This window comes from Phallusia mammillata, chromosome 6 (assembly GCF_965637545.1).
Source record: "Phallusia mammillata chromosome 6, kaPhaMamm4.hap1.1, whole genome shotgun sequence".
NCBI lineage: Eukaryota > Metazoa > Chordata > Ascidiacea > Phlebobranchia > Ascidiidae > Phallusia > Phallusia mammillata.
The window spans coordinates 10,351,350-10,366,412 of record NC_137257.1 but is presented as its reverse complement, the minus strand read 5'-3'; the positions used below and the strand labels follow the sequence as shown (position 1 = coordinate 10,366,412).

At 37.8% G+C, this 15,063-nt stretch overlaps 2 protein-coding genes across 2 annotated transcripts; one reads left to right on the top strand and one right to left on the bottom strand.

The window, feature by feature from the left end:
* Positions 1-1,346: 1,346 nt before the first annotated feature.
* LOC145234242 (uncharacterized) lies at positions 1,347-4,390 on the bottom strand. The gene is made up of 5 exons (XM_080098992.1): positions 4,311-4,390; positions 2,970-3,131; positions 2,648-2,775; positions 2,054-2,208; positions 1,347-1,639 (listed from the first exon to the last, which is right to left on the bottom strand). Exons 1-5 carry the CDS (start codon positions 4,388-4,390, stop codon positions 1,415-1,417), a joined length of 750 nt encoding a protein of 249 aa, XP_079955118.1. The 3' UTR covers positions 1,347-1,414.
* A 3,044-nt stretch (positions 4,391-7,434) lies between these two features.
* On the top strand, positions 7,435-14,983 carry LOC145233885 (uncharacterized). Its single transcript, XM_080098653.1, has 12 exons — positions 7,435-7,578; positions 8,037-8,231; positions 8,630-8,773; positions 9,283-9,429; positions 9,816-9,983; positions 10,066-10,226; positions 10,484-10,699; positions 10,844-10,982; positions 11,374-11,589; positions 12,761-12,967; positions 13,379-13,495; positions 14,066-14,983. The coding sequence occupies exons 1-12, from the start codon at positions 7,527-7,529 to the stop codon at positions 14,812-14,814; spliced, it is 2,511 nt and encodes an 836-aa protein (XP_079954779.1). The 5' UTR covers positions 7,435-7,526; the 3' UTR covers positions 14,815-14,983.
* The last annotated feature ends 80 nt before the right edge of the window (positions 14,984-15,063 follow it).

Below are 15,063 nucleotides of genomic sequence, written 5' to 3'. Positions count from 1 at the left end.
TACATGTCCATTTGACTTGTTTAAAGCAAAGTAAATTTAACGTACGACTTTATCCATTTAACGTACGACTTTACCCATATACTTTTTACGATTTACTCACTTACCTAAGTAGCGATCCTAAAACGGTCAATGAACTGTGTGTTACAGTCTTCGACAGGTTTGTTTGGTCTATTATACTTCTAAAAAACAAAACAAGAATTTAACAATTCTGGCCTGGTACTACGATTTCTCTAAAATATTACCAATGGTAAATTCACTTACCTTAGTTGTTTTGTTCCTTTGTTTTCAGTGTCTGATTCGTATCTATCAATCGTCGTTCTTATATAAGTCAAGATAAAAAAGTGCAAATCAAAAAATAAAATGCGACGTTTTTTTCGTTCCGAGATTCTAATTTCGCAATATCCGTTAATTTGGGAAAATCTTCAGAATTGGAACCACAAATTAATTGTGCATTTGCATCCAATGTGTTATTTTAATCTGTGTTGCCCATAAAACCCGTTGTTTGGTCAAATTGTCCAATCTCAAATGTCTTTGATATAACCACATTACACGTATTGTTATACAATTCTGGTGAATGCTTTCCGTTTGAATCACCAGAAAGGATTTGATTACAAATGGGAAAAAAATATTCAAAGCATAATCTGACATCTGATTTCATATCAAAATTTAAATTTGTGCGGCTATTTGAAATAGTTGCCATTTAGTATTATGAAAAGAATTCAGAAACGTTGTTGTAAGGCAGGGGTGCACAACCTTTTCGCTATGACGGCCGCATCACCGATCTTTATTTCACCAACGAACGCCAATAGCCGGCTTGCTTGTGTTTCAAAATTACTGATGTAATGAAATACTTATATATATACATCTAATGGCGCCTAAATATCCTGGATTAATTTTAAACTTAATGTACAGATTGAGATGAACAGTCTTGACGATCAACCCTAGCTGTTTGTGACTTCATAATTTATATTTTTTGCGGTGCTTGCACCCAAAGTCTGACGCAGAAGGCTACCAGGCTGGTAATACTCATTTAAGTTCCACAAAATGTGTTTGCCAGAGCAGTTTGAAATTCAAAATATTTGGCAAAAGAGTTTTAATTTACGTCACGGCCGTCAGTACATATATTTTAATAAACATGTTAACGGCCGCACAAACTTTTCAATACGGCCGCATGCAGCCATACAGCTACAAGATGTGCACCCCTGTTGTAAGAGTTATTTTGTTAGGGCATAGATGTATTACACAGAGATTTCGATTTAATAATCATACACATTACGTACGCCCACGCCAATCAATTCAAGTCTGCTTTGTTTAATCTAATGTACAAAAAACAAAAAACACACAAAATAACATTACAGCCGGTAAATCATCGTCGTTGGGTGGTGCAGGGTTCTGACGTCATCGCTGTATGACATCACCAGATGTCGTCACATGTGGATGACGGGTCGAGGTCGATACGCCAAGCAACCCACGTGGCCGGGGACAGAGAAGCATAACTGAACATGTTGGTTAGAACCGAGGCTCTTTGCTCATGACATGCGTAGTTTCTTAGCATATTTGCAAACAGGCCGCGGACAACGTACGGTGAAGTAGAGTCATTGGGATCTTGTGGGCAGATAACTGGGCTACCACTGTCCAGCTAAAAGCAAATAGATTTGTTTAGGGAACAGAACGAGTTTAGGCATAGTTAGTTTCAGATGTGTTGGTGACCAAGCAAAGTTTTCGTATTTTTGTTCAAACGTACACAAATAATAAACGCGCACAAAACTACATTTTTTATTCAAGTCAATCTTAATCAGAAACCTTTTAAAACGGACTTATCCTTGCACCGTCTGCTCTGTCATAAAGGGGACACACAGTAAATCAGTATTTTTCGAAATAAAATTTGCAAATAAAAGTGGTTTATAACATGTCAGTTTTTATTGAATATAATATATTTTAATGATTATATTTGCCTTGTTTTTTGTTACTTTTTTTATAATTGGCAATGAACTACAATGGTTTACCAATATAATACTCAAGGAATGGATTTAAAACTCTCAATATTTTTTACCTTGCATCCAACCAGGGTACCAAAGCCTTCGGAGCTTGCACACGCATGAGCGTTGGCAAATTTGCTAAAGTCTTCAGTAAAAATAGTTTGGCAAGTTGTAACGTTCATCAGACTTGTGCGCACTTTCTGAAGACGGGAACTTCCAAAACGATGTGCTACAGGCCAAACAACTTGATCATTGCGACATTTAGTTTCATGAATTAGTTTTTTATTAACCGATATTAACACTTTGTGCAAACTATAGCGTGGTTTAGTAGAAACTTTTGTAAGTAAGGTGCTTGAAAATGCTCTTAATTGTTCGGGTATATGTTATGCTTAGGAACTAAATAAACTACTTGTGAGCTCAACATAAGAAGTACTGCACGTTTGTGTTGATTTATGTTAGTACCACACGAGTTGTCACATACATGTATTTTGACACACACACACATTGGCGTCAACAAGTCATTGCATGATACTATTTTCCTTATACCTTATTCTCGTTGAATCCTGCAATAAGAAGGTACATAATCTACCGGGGTATACAAATACAGTTTAAACTTTTTTTTGCATGACGATCTATGCAATGAAACGTGGTTCTTTAAATAAGCGCACCCGAATTAGTTTTTCCGTGTCCAATCCCGAAGCAGTTCCTGCTGTTCGTGACGTCAAACTTGTCGGCACCAATACATGCGATCGGATGATTGCTGGGTTCGGTTAAGTGGATGAGAGCAGCGTCGAAGCTAAAAAATGCATTCAAATAAAAGCACATCACTAGAATAATGCAATAAGGACAAAATACTTTAATTTCAGGTATTACCCTCTTTACAAATATATTAACAAATGTCATAACAATAAAATGTGTGTGCATCAATTTGTCAGGCAGTTGTTCGCTAAGTTGAATGTACAAGATGCAATAAGATCAACTAATAATTACTTGTGCAGTCCGTTCCCGCTTTCGCTGTAGTCATCATGGCATTCTACGGAATCGAACAGCATCAATCCACTTTCGTCAGTTCTTTGACCTTGTTCGTTTAAGCGGATGTGAATCTCGCCGATTGAGACACGATATTTTGCCTTTAGAGAGGACTGGGTATTTCTGGGTGTAGTACGTTTAGAGGTTAATTCACAACCCAAAGTCTGAAGTATTAAATTCAGTTTATAGCCAGCTTTAACAATTTTGCTTTCAGACTGCAAAGATTTACTCTTTTAGGTTACCAATACAAACCACTACAGTCTATATACCAACCCTTGTCCATTAACGCATATGTGCTTGAAACAGTGAGCTGCCGTGAGAACGAACTGGGGTGAGACTAGCACTCCTCCACATAAAAGCCTCCAAGCACTGTTTTGTGAGTCCCATTGAAATATTGACGCATGCCACGGAAATTCACCTTTCAATGCGTTCTTACCATCTGTCAATACAAAAATGTTTTTGACTATTTGGGGGTATTTTGTATCCACTGTTGTTTAATAACTGGATTTATTAAGCGCTTCTTAAACTTGCTTTTTGCAATACATCTTTAAGCATCAAGTAGGGAAACAGCCCATTTCTCTTAGATTTAAACTTGGTTGTACATGTTATTAACGGCGGAAATGTGCAAGCTCTTTTCCCACTCTTAGTTAACAAATGTATTTGTTTGTTTTTTGCCCATAGAAACCATCATAAAATAATAATTTGTACTTATGATTCGCTTTCTTTCGTTTCCATGGGAACAGTGTGCACCACATTGGTGGCATTCTTCATTTATGACCACCTCGTTTGTCCTTGACATGCGAGTACCTATATACGTAAAAAATATATTGTGTGTTGCGCCAGAAGCTGGGAGTTAAATGTAGTGTTGAAAAAATCTATGTAAATATCTATGATACCGTATATAGTGAGACCTAAAGACGGCTTTATAATCAGTAGAAACTAGCACAATATCCAAACCTACTAATCACGCTATAAATTAAATGTTAATTGTATTTCCTTTGTCAGAAAATAACGTTACCTGAAGGACACACATCATTCCAATTTCTTTTCACCTCCCTGCACAAAAAAAATACACTATTATTTCAACAACTGAATCTGCGTTTCAAGCACGTTTTATTCTTGTAAGACACTTTTACATTTATTTACTTCAGGAATTTCACCGAATTGCCTGATTATGGCGTTAATTTTCAAACCGACAGTTTATATATTGTAACAAACATAAACATGCAACCCCATAACAAATGCTACACCATCTCAGGTAACAAGTTTTTGAATCATCTTGGCAAAAACACAGACACTTACTTTTTTTGAAGTATGCTAGCATTTGTGGTTTGAAGCCATGCGTAAACTAAACCAGCGACCATCAGCCAACGCAGTTTCATTCTAGATAAGATTTTGATAATAGTTTCGTACACAACAATCAAAGATGAAACCAATTTTGAACCGAACATCCAAGTTTTGAAGAAAATGTGACAGTTTGAATCTTCGCAGTACTTTATAATTGAAACGTTCAAACCGCAATAACCACAATTTCTGTCACTTAGCAGTCATTTGTCAGCTTGCATCATGTATTGTTTAACCGCAGGTCAACTAGTTTAACCACAAATGCTAAAACATTTTACAAGTGGGTTTTTATCTGTCGTGTCGAATATGGAAAAAAACAATCTTTGTTAACATTACAACTTTGACATATTTTTCGTAGTGTTGTTACATGATTTAAAACCTTGCGGGAATTTTGTTTATGTGTGATGACAATTCCAAACTGATTTTCTTGTAATACGTACTAATACAGGTTTACATCAGTAACATTACAAGATAAAGTGACACGATGTTAGATGGAACGGAATGATGCAATCAGTCTGGTGTAATATTTAAAGGCATAGAGCCTCTTTAATGAAGTGTTCTTTGTTCGCTATGATTTATAATTATTAACATGCTAATCAGGTCTACGTAAGCTGACTGATATAGTCTATGTAATACATACCACATTCCCTTAAATAAATAAAGCTGTCAGCAATATGATACCTCACCGCTGTCAAATGGCTGGCTATGATGATTGTCATATGAATAGAGCCATTTACAGGTTTAGGGAAATTGTGGTAAAAATGGCGTGTGTGTCATAGACATTTGACAGCCTTGCCCTTTGCTAACCAAACGCTCTTAGCCGCTAGGATTTAGCTAACCGCAGATGTATGTTAAATTGCGGTATGACAAAACACATAAATGTCAATGCAGGCCATTACAGTGACAGATGATTAACTGCATAACATCATGCCAATCATCAATTTGTCAAAATGATGTACTAAGTGATCTCATATCCACAAAAATATCTACATTGCCGCTTCAAGGCTTCCCCCAGTATGAATGTTTTGATCACAGTCCTATAAGATTGAGTACACAAGCTTTTACTTACACATGTTTTTTATACTTTGTTGGAAAGTAATAATAGCAAATATTCAACCAAACTAAAGTGGAATAAAATCTCATTATAGATACCAAAGATGTGCATGAATTTAAACCATTATTTTGTACATTGCAGAATTGACAAAAGGGCACTGGTAGCGCTTGTAAGGCAGATTGGACTGTGCTTTGGTCACAAATTAATAATATGGCACAAATTTGGTGTTTTGGTTGATTTTTTAAGCTATTTCCTGTAAGCTTTTACACCAATCCTATACAAGTGTCTGTTTTACACCAATGTTATGTGTGAAGAAACAAACAAACAAACATTTTTATACCAACGTTTCAAGTTTTGATACAAACAAAAAAGATTTGTATGATAAGCAAATGCATATCCCTAATTGGGCACAACTTGAGGTACTTCTACTATGTTTCTCGTGCTGTATTTGTTTGCTATTTTCATGCAGGGCGGCTTTAGAGGCACAGACTGTATCACAATGCGAACTGTACACTGTACAGCGAGCTGATTACGGAACCTGTGGTAGCAGTACGACAATGAGTCACTACGTGCAATATACGGGTACGCTATTGTTTCCTATTTCCGTTGTTTAGTGTGTCAGGTATCGAGCTATCTCGGAACGCGCGAACGATAGCTTTGTACACGCAACTGGTGTAATCTAAATCTATGTACTGTACTGTTGTTGGATATGGGAGGCACGTTTTGTTTGCTCTTGCCAATATGTTTGACCTGTCGCGTTTCCAATACTTGCTGCAGGGAATATTATGAAATAAGTGTGTTAGGTTATTTTAATATGTAACTTTGTGAAGAGATAATTTGTGTAAATGATTGCGATTTTACAGCAGACCTAATTTGAAAAGTCAAAAAGCTTTTGCTGTTTAATGTTTTTTAAACGCAATATAAGAACTTGGCCAATAAACCAATATCGCTGCTAAACGTATTACTAGATATCGTTGTTTTTAACTTGAAATGAATTGTTTGTTTGGTTTTTTGCGTTTTGTTTGACATTTAGATCAATTTGGACGTGTGCAAAGCTATTTATGTTCACTTTGTAGCACAAAAATAGATTCGATGGCGCGCAAACCGCAACAAGTCAAAGCATTACTCAGTGTAAAGATGAGGTCAAACGAGGACCGGTTTGCAAGCTTAATTTCTTTAGGTTTGATCCTGGGAATCCAGACAACATAATATCAATCATCATAACAAATTGCAATGGCTTTAATTGAACAGAATGTCTGCTTTAACCAAAACACAATTTATCGAAAATAAAATGCAATATTAATGACGGTCGAGCGGTGGAAATTTTACTGCAGTGCCGTAGTCAAAAAATCAGCGTGCTTACTAACACAGCCATTTTCCCACTAATTTTCCGCATAGTACAAGCAGAAAATCATTATTACCCTAAACTTCAACGTGTGATTGTCCCTAACATTAGTTATAACTTACCATTTAATGTTGTAAAGAAGGTTTGCCTTACAAATAATACGCTATGGAGTTTTGAAATTTATGGCTTTTTGAGACAATTTTGTACCGAATCCTCGGTAGTTTTTTTCCAACTGATGTGCCTTTTGTATGTTTTATCTGTCAAGCAATTTTAGAATGCTTGGTATTGTTCGTTAAGGTGGAATTTACCCATGTTTTACTCCTAAATTAAAAAAACTAATTTTTGAAATCTTTTCGAAATCTGTAAACAGCAATCCCTGGGTATGCTGATAGATTATCTAATGGGGTTGCGAAAACGTTTTTGGTCCTGTATAGGGTGCCACAAGCCTAAAAAGGTTTTGGCCTTGCCTTTTGTATTTCGTAGTGACTATAACGAAAAAAAAGGCAAAACATGTTACGTTCATGTTGATTTTTACAGCTTTAATTGTAATTGTGTATGGTAAGTAAGGTATGATAAAACAGCACTTGTAGTTTTTTTACATGTCTTATTGTTAATCATATGATTTCGAAAGGCCCTGCAAAAAAATAACTAGTTGCCAATTAACTCTTTGCGTCTAGTTTTGCTGGGACGTAAAACCACAACGTATTTTTAGGTGGAGTAATGTTATATAGTATTGTTTGGAATTACATGACAACAGACGAAGCGTAAACGAGAGATGTTGAGATTGGTATGTTTGATCATTGGAGTCTGCTGCCTTCGCATGACTGGTAAGATTTCGTGTTAATTTGTCAGTGGTAAACATGTGTCAAAGGCAAACAACAATCAAATTAAAAAAAATAGTATGTCCGTATGGGTACTAAACGCGACGCAAAAATCCATTAAGAGTTGTTTTTAACAACAAAAGCAAGTAAATTGGTCAGTTTTAATCGACATAAAGCGATTGAGATATTTGGTTTCGACCACTTTAGGAAATAAGACCTGAAAATTTTGCAAGATGTTGCCCAACGATTTTTTTAAACAAAAACTTATTGATTGTAAAGATAAAGATTTGAATTGCCCCTTTTTCTCTTGTCACCAGAGTGTTTCACCCAAAAAGGTATGTTGCAATGTGCGTAAAACCCATTTGTTGAACTCGAAATTCCATTTTATCAATGAAAAAAACATTACTGACCCTTTTTCTGGTTGTTTTGAGCTAATATGTACTTTACTATTTTTTTTTATGAAGATGCCATTGATGTGGATCCCTCTACTTTATCAGTTAGCGAAATCCTTGAAATGTCAGCAAAAGTAAATCCCGGAATTGCCCTCACAACAAATGAAAACTGCGACGAAGCTTGTGCCCTTATAAACCTACGTAACCTCTGGAAGTTCCTCAAAGAGTTTGCTAATTCTACTGGGTACGAAGCACCGAGTTTGGGAGGTAAATGACAGTCTTTATCAAAATACTTTTTGAAACGAATTTTTTTACTCAGGTATATGTCGCATGCCGCAGATTAAGTCACTACATAGCTTTCCTAGTTTACACCCTTCTGTCTTTTAGGAGTGTGTGTTTCATAATCAGTGTTGTTTAAACAAAATTCTACAGTACACCAATCCCGCAGCCAGGCTGGGTTTAGCACAAGTCCTAAAGTCAGCAGTCGGAAAGTTTAAGCTTGTCAGAAAATCACCTTACATAACAATATGATATGTTTTATTTAATTTATCGCTTAAATTGTCAACTGAAAAATTACATAAAATGTAGTAAACTTTCAAACGTGAAAAAATACCTAAACTTAAAAACTTTGAAGAAAATAACTAAACTTTAAAACTTTAAAACAGATTTCAACGAATGTCTATCTTACGTTACAAACGATTGTAGCGAGGGCGCCAACTGTATCAACACCCTGGGCCGATACAAGTGTTCTTGCCAGGTCGGCTTCCGTGACTATAATGAAACTGTTACACCTGGCTTCTATTGTGTTGGTGAGTTATAAACATCAATGCTACGCAAAATGCCCGTTTTTGTTGATTTAACACCAAAAGAGGTAGATATCTGGTTAAAAAGGGATCTTGTAATTTTTCGCGCTCTTAAAACATTTAAAAAACTTATCAATGAAGGTTGTAATTCTTTTAGTAAATCATAAAAATGTAGCTTGTTTAACTACACACTTTTTGGCATTTTATTTTTGTTGGGTATTCACTACCAATGGTCGCAGAACAATTGAGTTTTGAAAGCTGCGTGTTACGCGTTAACAGCTTATTTGCGACCCCCAGCGGATAATAACCATCATCGCCAATCAATGGCTTGAACAATCTGAGTAATATATCTCAAAATGCGTTAAAAGTGAAATTTACATGAAATGTTAAGCTACACTACTATATGTTTTGTATTATTTTGGTTAGTTTTTATCCGTATTATCATTACAACTCTCTGCCATCAGCAACTCATTAAGCCTTAACATGATCTTATTTTAACTTTGTGCGACATATAGATATTGACGAGTGTCTGGAAAGAGTTGACGATTGTCATGAAACTCTTGCCACCTGCCAAAACACACCTGGCTCTTACAAGTGCACTTGCGAACTTGGGTATGAAGGAGATGGCAGGACCTGTACGGATATTGACGAATGTGAAACCAGTAAGTTGGCTAATTGTGTTATTTTGTGACAAAGGAAATCCTGTAATGCTAAATGTATAGTGGCTGGTTAGCACACAGGGACTTGCTGCAAAACTGAAACAGTGTTCTTAACATTTTTTCCCTATTCCACCTACCTGCATATATTTTAATGTTATTCTGCTCTCAATCTCATTCTATTGTACTGTACACTCGCACACTACCAAACTAATTTCACTACAAAAAAAACAGAGGTAGAAGGTACACCCGAGCCCTAGAATAAATTGATATAAATTTCATTATTACCTTGCATTAGCTTGTTGAAATATTCGTTACTTGTATTTGTGTGTTGTTTACGCACGACAAATATGCGGCCCTGCAAGCCCGTATAATGCGTCCAAACTATACAGGGACAGACCTTTGTCACAGACATGCCCGCTGTACTAATGAAATCGGAAGATACGACTGCACCTGTCTGGAAGGATACACTGGCAGTGGATTGAAATGCACCGACATTAATGAGTGCGAAACTAACACAGACACTTGCGATTACGATGCAGTTTGCACCAACAACAAAGGTTTGTTTATTGGTTTAGGCATTAGTGTAACACACAGCTTTCAATTGCTACATTTGTGTTTCAAACTTGTTGTCTCGCGCAGGTAGTTACGAATGTTCATGTAGAGAAGGCTTTACTGGAGACGGAGAGTGGTGTACTGATGTGGACGAATGTCTTACGGGACTATGTAATCGCATTCAAGGTTCTGTGTGTAATAACCAACACGGTACATACAGTTGCGACTGTCCGTCGGGATATGAAATGGTAAGCATCTTGTTACAATCCTGTCACCCTGCCACGCTACCACCCTGCCACGGTGCCACGCTACCACCCTGCCACGGTGCCACGGTGCCACGGTGCCACGGTGCCACGGTGCCACGGTGCCACGGTGCCACGGTGCCACGGTGCCACGGTGCCACGGTGCCGCACTGCCACCTTGCTATCCTGCCACCCTGTGAACCTGCCACTCTGCCACTGCCATACTGACACCCTGCAACTTTTATATTTACTATTTTTTGCAGAAAGATTTTGGACAGCGCCACAAGTGTGTGGATATAGACGAGTGTTCGGCAGCGCAACCAGCATGTCACGATGGTTCAACTTGCGAAAACACGGTTGGCGGGTTTGCCTGTGATTGCGGTCCGGGCTTGTACAGCAATGGAACTCAGTGTATTGACGTAAACGAATGTCTTACCAATCCTTGCACAGGGGACAACAAAATATGCAGTAACACAGAGGTATTCTAATAGAATAACTGCAAGACATATGAAATGATTAATATATTTTCATAAATTTATACTGAACCTTATAGTTTTAGCTGAAACTTACACGTGTCCCGTTAGTTTACTATGATACTTTGTAATAATATTTTACATTTATAGGGTAGTTACACTTGTCCCTGCATGAACGGTTACGAAGACTCAGGTAGTGGAACTTGTAATAAGATTCCAGATAAGTGTGGGGACACTTGTCAAGGCCAAAACCAATTGTGTTTAGGAAATGAATGCGGCTGTATCAATGGTAAGAAAAAGCAAAAAAGTAAATGAAAACAGTTAAGCAATAAAACTAATTTATTTAGACAATTTGAAAACTGAATTTAGAATTCTTACTACTTTACTCTAACGCCGAAAATTAGGTTTTAAAAACGCTAAAGTAATTTACAAAGTTGGACATAAAGTTGGCCTAAACCCACTTTCTATTTTGTGTAGCTTTCTTAACCAAGCAGGTTTACATTATCCGGTAAACCCTAAAAAACGTTATTGTTTTACACAACTTTTATCTAGCTACAGGATTTATCTAGCTAAGTGACACAGGTACAAAGCTTTCTTAAAAAGATCTATTAGAAAGGGGTTACCAACATGGTATTACAGCCTAACGGTTCCGTTTATTTACTCTCAACTTTTTGTTTCAGGATACGAATATAATGAAGACGCTTGCACAGACATTGATGAATGCACCTCAGATTCGCCATGTCAAGCTTTTGCTGATTGCGGCAATACCCAGGGAGGTTTCACCTGTACTTGCAGAACAGGATACACTGAATCAGATCCTGGCCTCTGTGTGGATGAAGACGAGTGTCAACAGGCTCAAAACTGCCCGGACAATTCAAACTGCATTAACACTCAAGGTGTATAATTATTCAAGTTACTTAAAACAGTTTGGAGGTTAGCTGGAAGCTACCTTTATTGTTTAGGACTATAATGGGGTCAAGTCATAATATGCAATAGCAAACGGTTACATGTAACTTAGATGTAAAGCAGAAATCAACCTTCAGTTTATTAGCTTTTTGATTTGTGTATCAGAACCGAAGACAAACAAACTTGCTATTGAAAAATGTAAAACAAATATTCAGTATTTTAATCTCTTCAGTGAACCAGTTGCTGGTTTCAGATTATTTTTTTAATTACAACGAAAACCTATAGACCGTTATATTTCTCTGTGTGCAATAAAACGTTTATTTTCCACCAGTTTTGTGTACCCTTTAATAACTCTGATCATTAACAACAACCACAGTACGCCAGGCAAATTACAGGCGCCATACCGAATCAGCCAGTCCTGGCGTACTGTGATTTGCATATGAGTGTGCTGTGATCGCTTGTCTGCATAGAGCAGGGGCGGGCAACTTCTCCCGTCGGCGGGCCTGATATGGGAAAATGAAGTACTTGGCGGGCCGGGTTCCTGAATCGATACATTAATCGCGTATATATCCAGTGATTTAAAACGGAGTTTTGACCACCTAAACCTAAACCAAATACAATCAAGAACGTCACAATTACAATACAGTCCAAACAATCTAACTGATATAACACAAAATTATTCACCACAGCAAATTTAATGCATACACCACAGACTTAGATACTGCTGAAACACTACTAGGCTACACGTGTGGAAACAAAGGAAACCACACAAGGTTGGCAGTTATGTCCTAACAATGGACGTATGGTGCGATGGTAACAACGGCGGGAAAGTTTTTTTTGCTATTGAGGAGCGTTACTGTCCGTTACAACTATAATTTGACGTAGTTAGTAAGCAAGTAGTGGGGGATTGCGGCAGACTGTGGCCGCGGGCCACATTATCATGTAAGACCAGAAACTGTCTGCGGGCCGCTCAAAATCCCGTCGCGGGCCGGATCCGGCCCGCGGGCCGTATGTTGCCCGCCCCTGGCATAGAGTCTGTAGACGCTTCATGGCTGATCCTAGTTATGAATTTATGTTTATCTTAACATTAACAAGAACATAATTTTATTTAGCCAGTACCAACAAGAAAAAACATTTCTCACTCATATGATAATTTTGCAGGAAGTTACCGTTGCGAATGTGTGGGAGGTTACAACATGAGTACATCTCAAGAATGCACTGATGTAAACGAATGCAACAGTCAACCCTGCTCTGCCCATGCCACATGTACCAACAACGACGGCAGCTACGCCTGTGCTTGCAACGCTGGGTTTAAAGGCAATGGTTTTGACTGTGACAACGTCGACGAATGCTACGCTATTGATTTAGGTCGGTGATTTTAACTACGGCTCTTTAGTTTTCTGTTGTCGACCTTCGATGTAATGCACATAAGTTATAAAAAATTAATGTCAAGTTTTTACATAGCCTATAATTGTATTTACACTTCTGTCAAATGTTACGAAAACAATATTTCAAACGGATATAAAATATCTGTACTTTGAACTTTACTGTTATTTCTATAAGTAAAAGATAAAAAATAGCAAATCTTTATCATTTACAATCCCAATGTTCTCATTATAAATCCTTCCAAATGTTCAACTTACCACAAAGAAAATGATTTTAACCGGAATTAGTTGACCTTTTCATCAGCGCGTTCCTACATTTTAAAACATATTAAACACCTGATGCAAAGTTACATTTTCCATAATAACCTAAAATGTAATTACTGTTCGTTTTTAGACTGTGATAGCAATGCAATGTGCGAAGACACCGTTGGGTCCTATACGTGCACTTGCAACTCAGGTTTCAGCGGTGACGGAAAATCATGCACCGATATCAACGAATGTGACACTTCACGTAAGAACACCCTGTGTTTTTATTTAATATTACCCCATGCTGCAATAAACCACTTATAAATTAATCTTTCAGTTAAGTAGTTTTTTTTATTAGTTTTTTTTATACTTTCTTCGAACAAAAATGGGTCAGAAAAATTGCCTGCGTTAGATATTCCATGTTTTAAATCTCACTGTAAATCAGTACGCCACTGGTCGGTGCACGAAAATGCTTTTGGCGGACTCTCTTATTCGGTTCATTTGGCGTCAGTAATATGTTTCTGGCCTCATTAAAATTCTTTAGGTATGTCAATTTTGTGTTCAAATTCGCTCGAACATATTTTAATCTCGTTTATGCAAAAAAATATTTTACCGAACTAGGTGGAATGCTAGGTGGCCGGCTGATTAGATATAACAAGACTTTAATGGGCCGTAATTTGACTTATTGAACTATATAAGCATGCACCAGTAATTTTTATTTACTGTTTTTTTATGCCCATAAAATACAGTTTGTTTACTTTTTTTACCTCGTTAAGCTTTGCTTGCACGCACTCAATTTGATAATCGTGCAGCAACGTTGTTTATTAACTTACAGCATGCCCAGACAACTCAGCCTGCACCAACAATCCCGGCTCATTTGAGTGTACATGCGAAACGGGTTACACCTTGGAGGGAGATGCCTGCGTTGATGTCGATGAATGTTCGCAGGTCAACCACCGTTGCCCAGGCGTAGCTATTTGTACCAACAAGGAGGGAAGCTACGATTGCAGTTGTCCCGAAGGCTATCTATGGGATCAGGCACTGGGCGCGTGTATTGATATCGACGAGTGCAAAGCTACCACAAGCCCATGTAGCGATGGCCACATGTTCTGCATCAACAGTGAAGGAAGTCACCACTGCATTTGCCCAAGCGGCTATCAGCTCAACAACGACGTCTGTGAAGACGTGGATGAATGTCTGGAGGGAGGGTCCGTCTGTGATCAACTGGGTGCAATCTGTGAGAACCAAGATGGAAGCTACAAATGCCTATGTTCTGAGGACAAGCAGATGACTGCCTTTGGCTGCGCAACACCAGAAGAGCAATGTGCAGATGACATTGACTGTCCAGAGCATTCGACCTGCGTCCAAAGTGCTGGAAACTATTCCTGTGAATGTAATGATGACTACTTTGGCTCTGGAGGCTTGTGCTTCCAAAAGCAGATTGCCTGTGCTGTGGGAATTGCACCCGAGTCCGCTCGTTGTGGCGTTGGTTGTCTTGTGTATTCTAAGGGAGGTCTAATGGTGTCCCTTGTTCTCTTCGTTATGAGCCTCCTTTCGCACATCATTGGTATAGACCTTGTGTAAGTTGTATGTTCGATGCCAAACATTTTTGGAAGTTCGACAGCATGTTAACATGACAGAAATTAATTTGAAATTCGTTGTGCGGGTTTTACAGTTTTTTACGTAATCGTGTACGATCTGTAACCGCAATTGAAAATCGTTTGAAGATGATTTGCTAATAAACGGAATACAATCCAAATTGGAGTGGCATAAAGGACATTTAGAATTTGCATGTGCATCAAAACAAAAAGTTAAACCATTTGATGAACATAG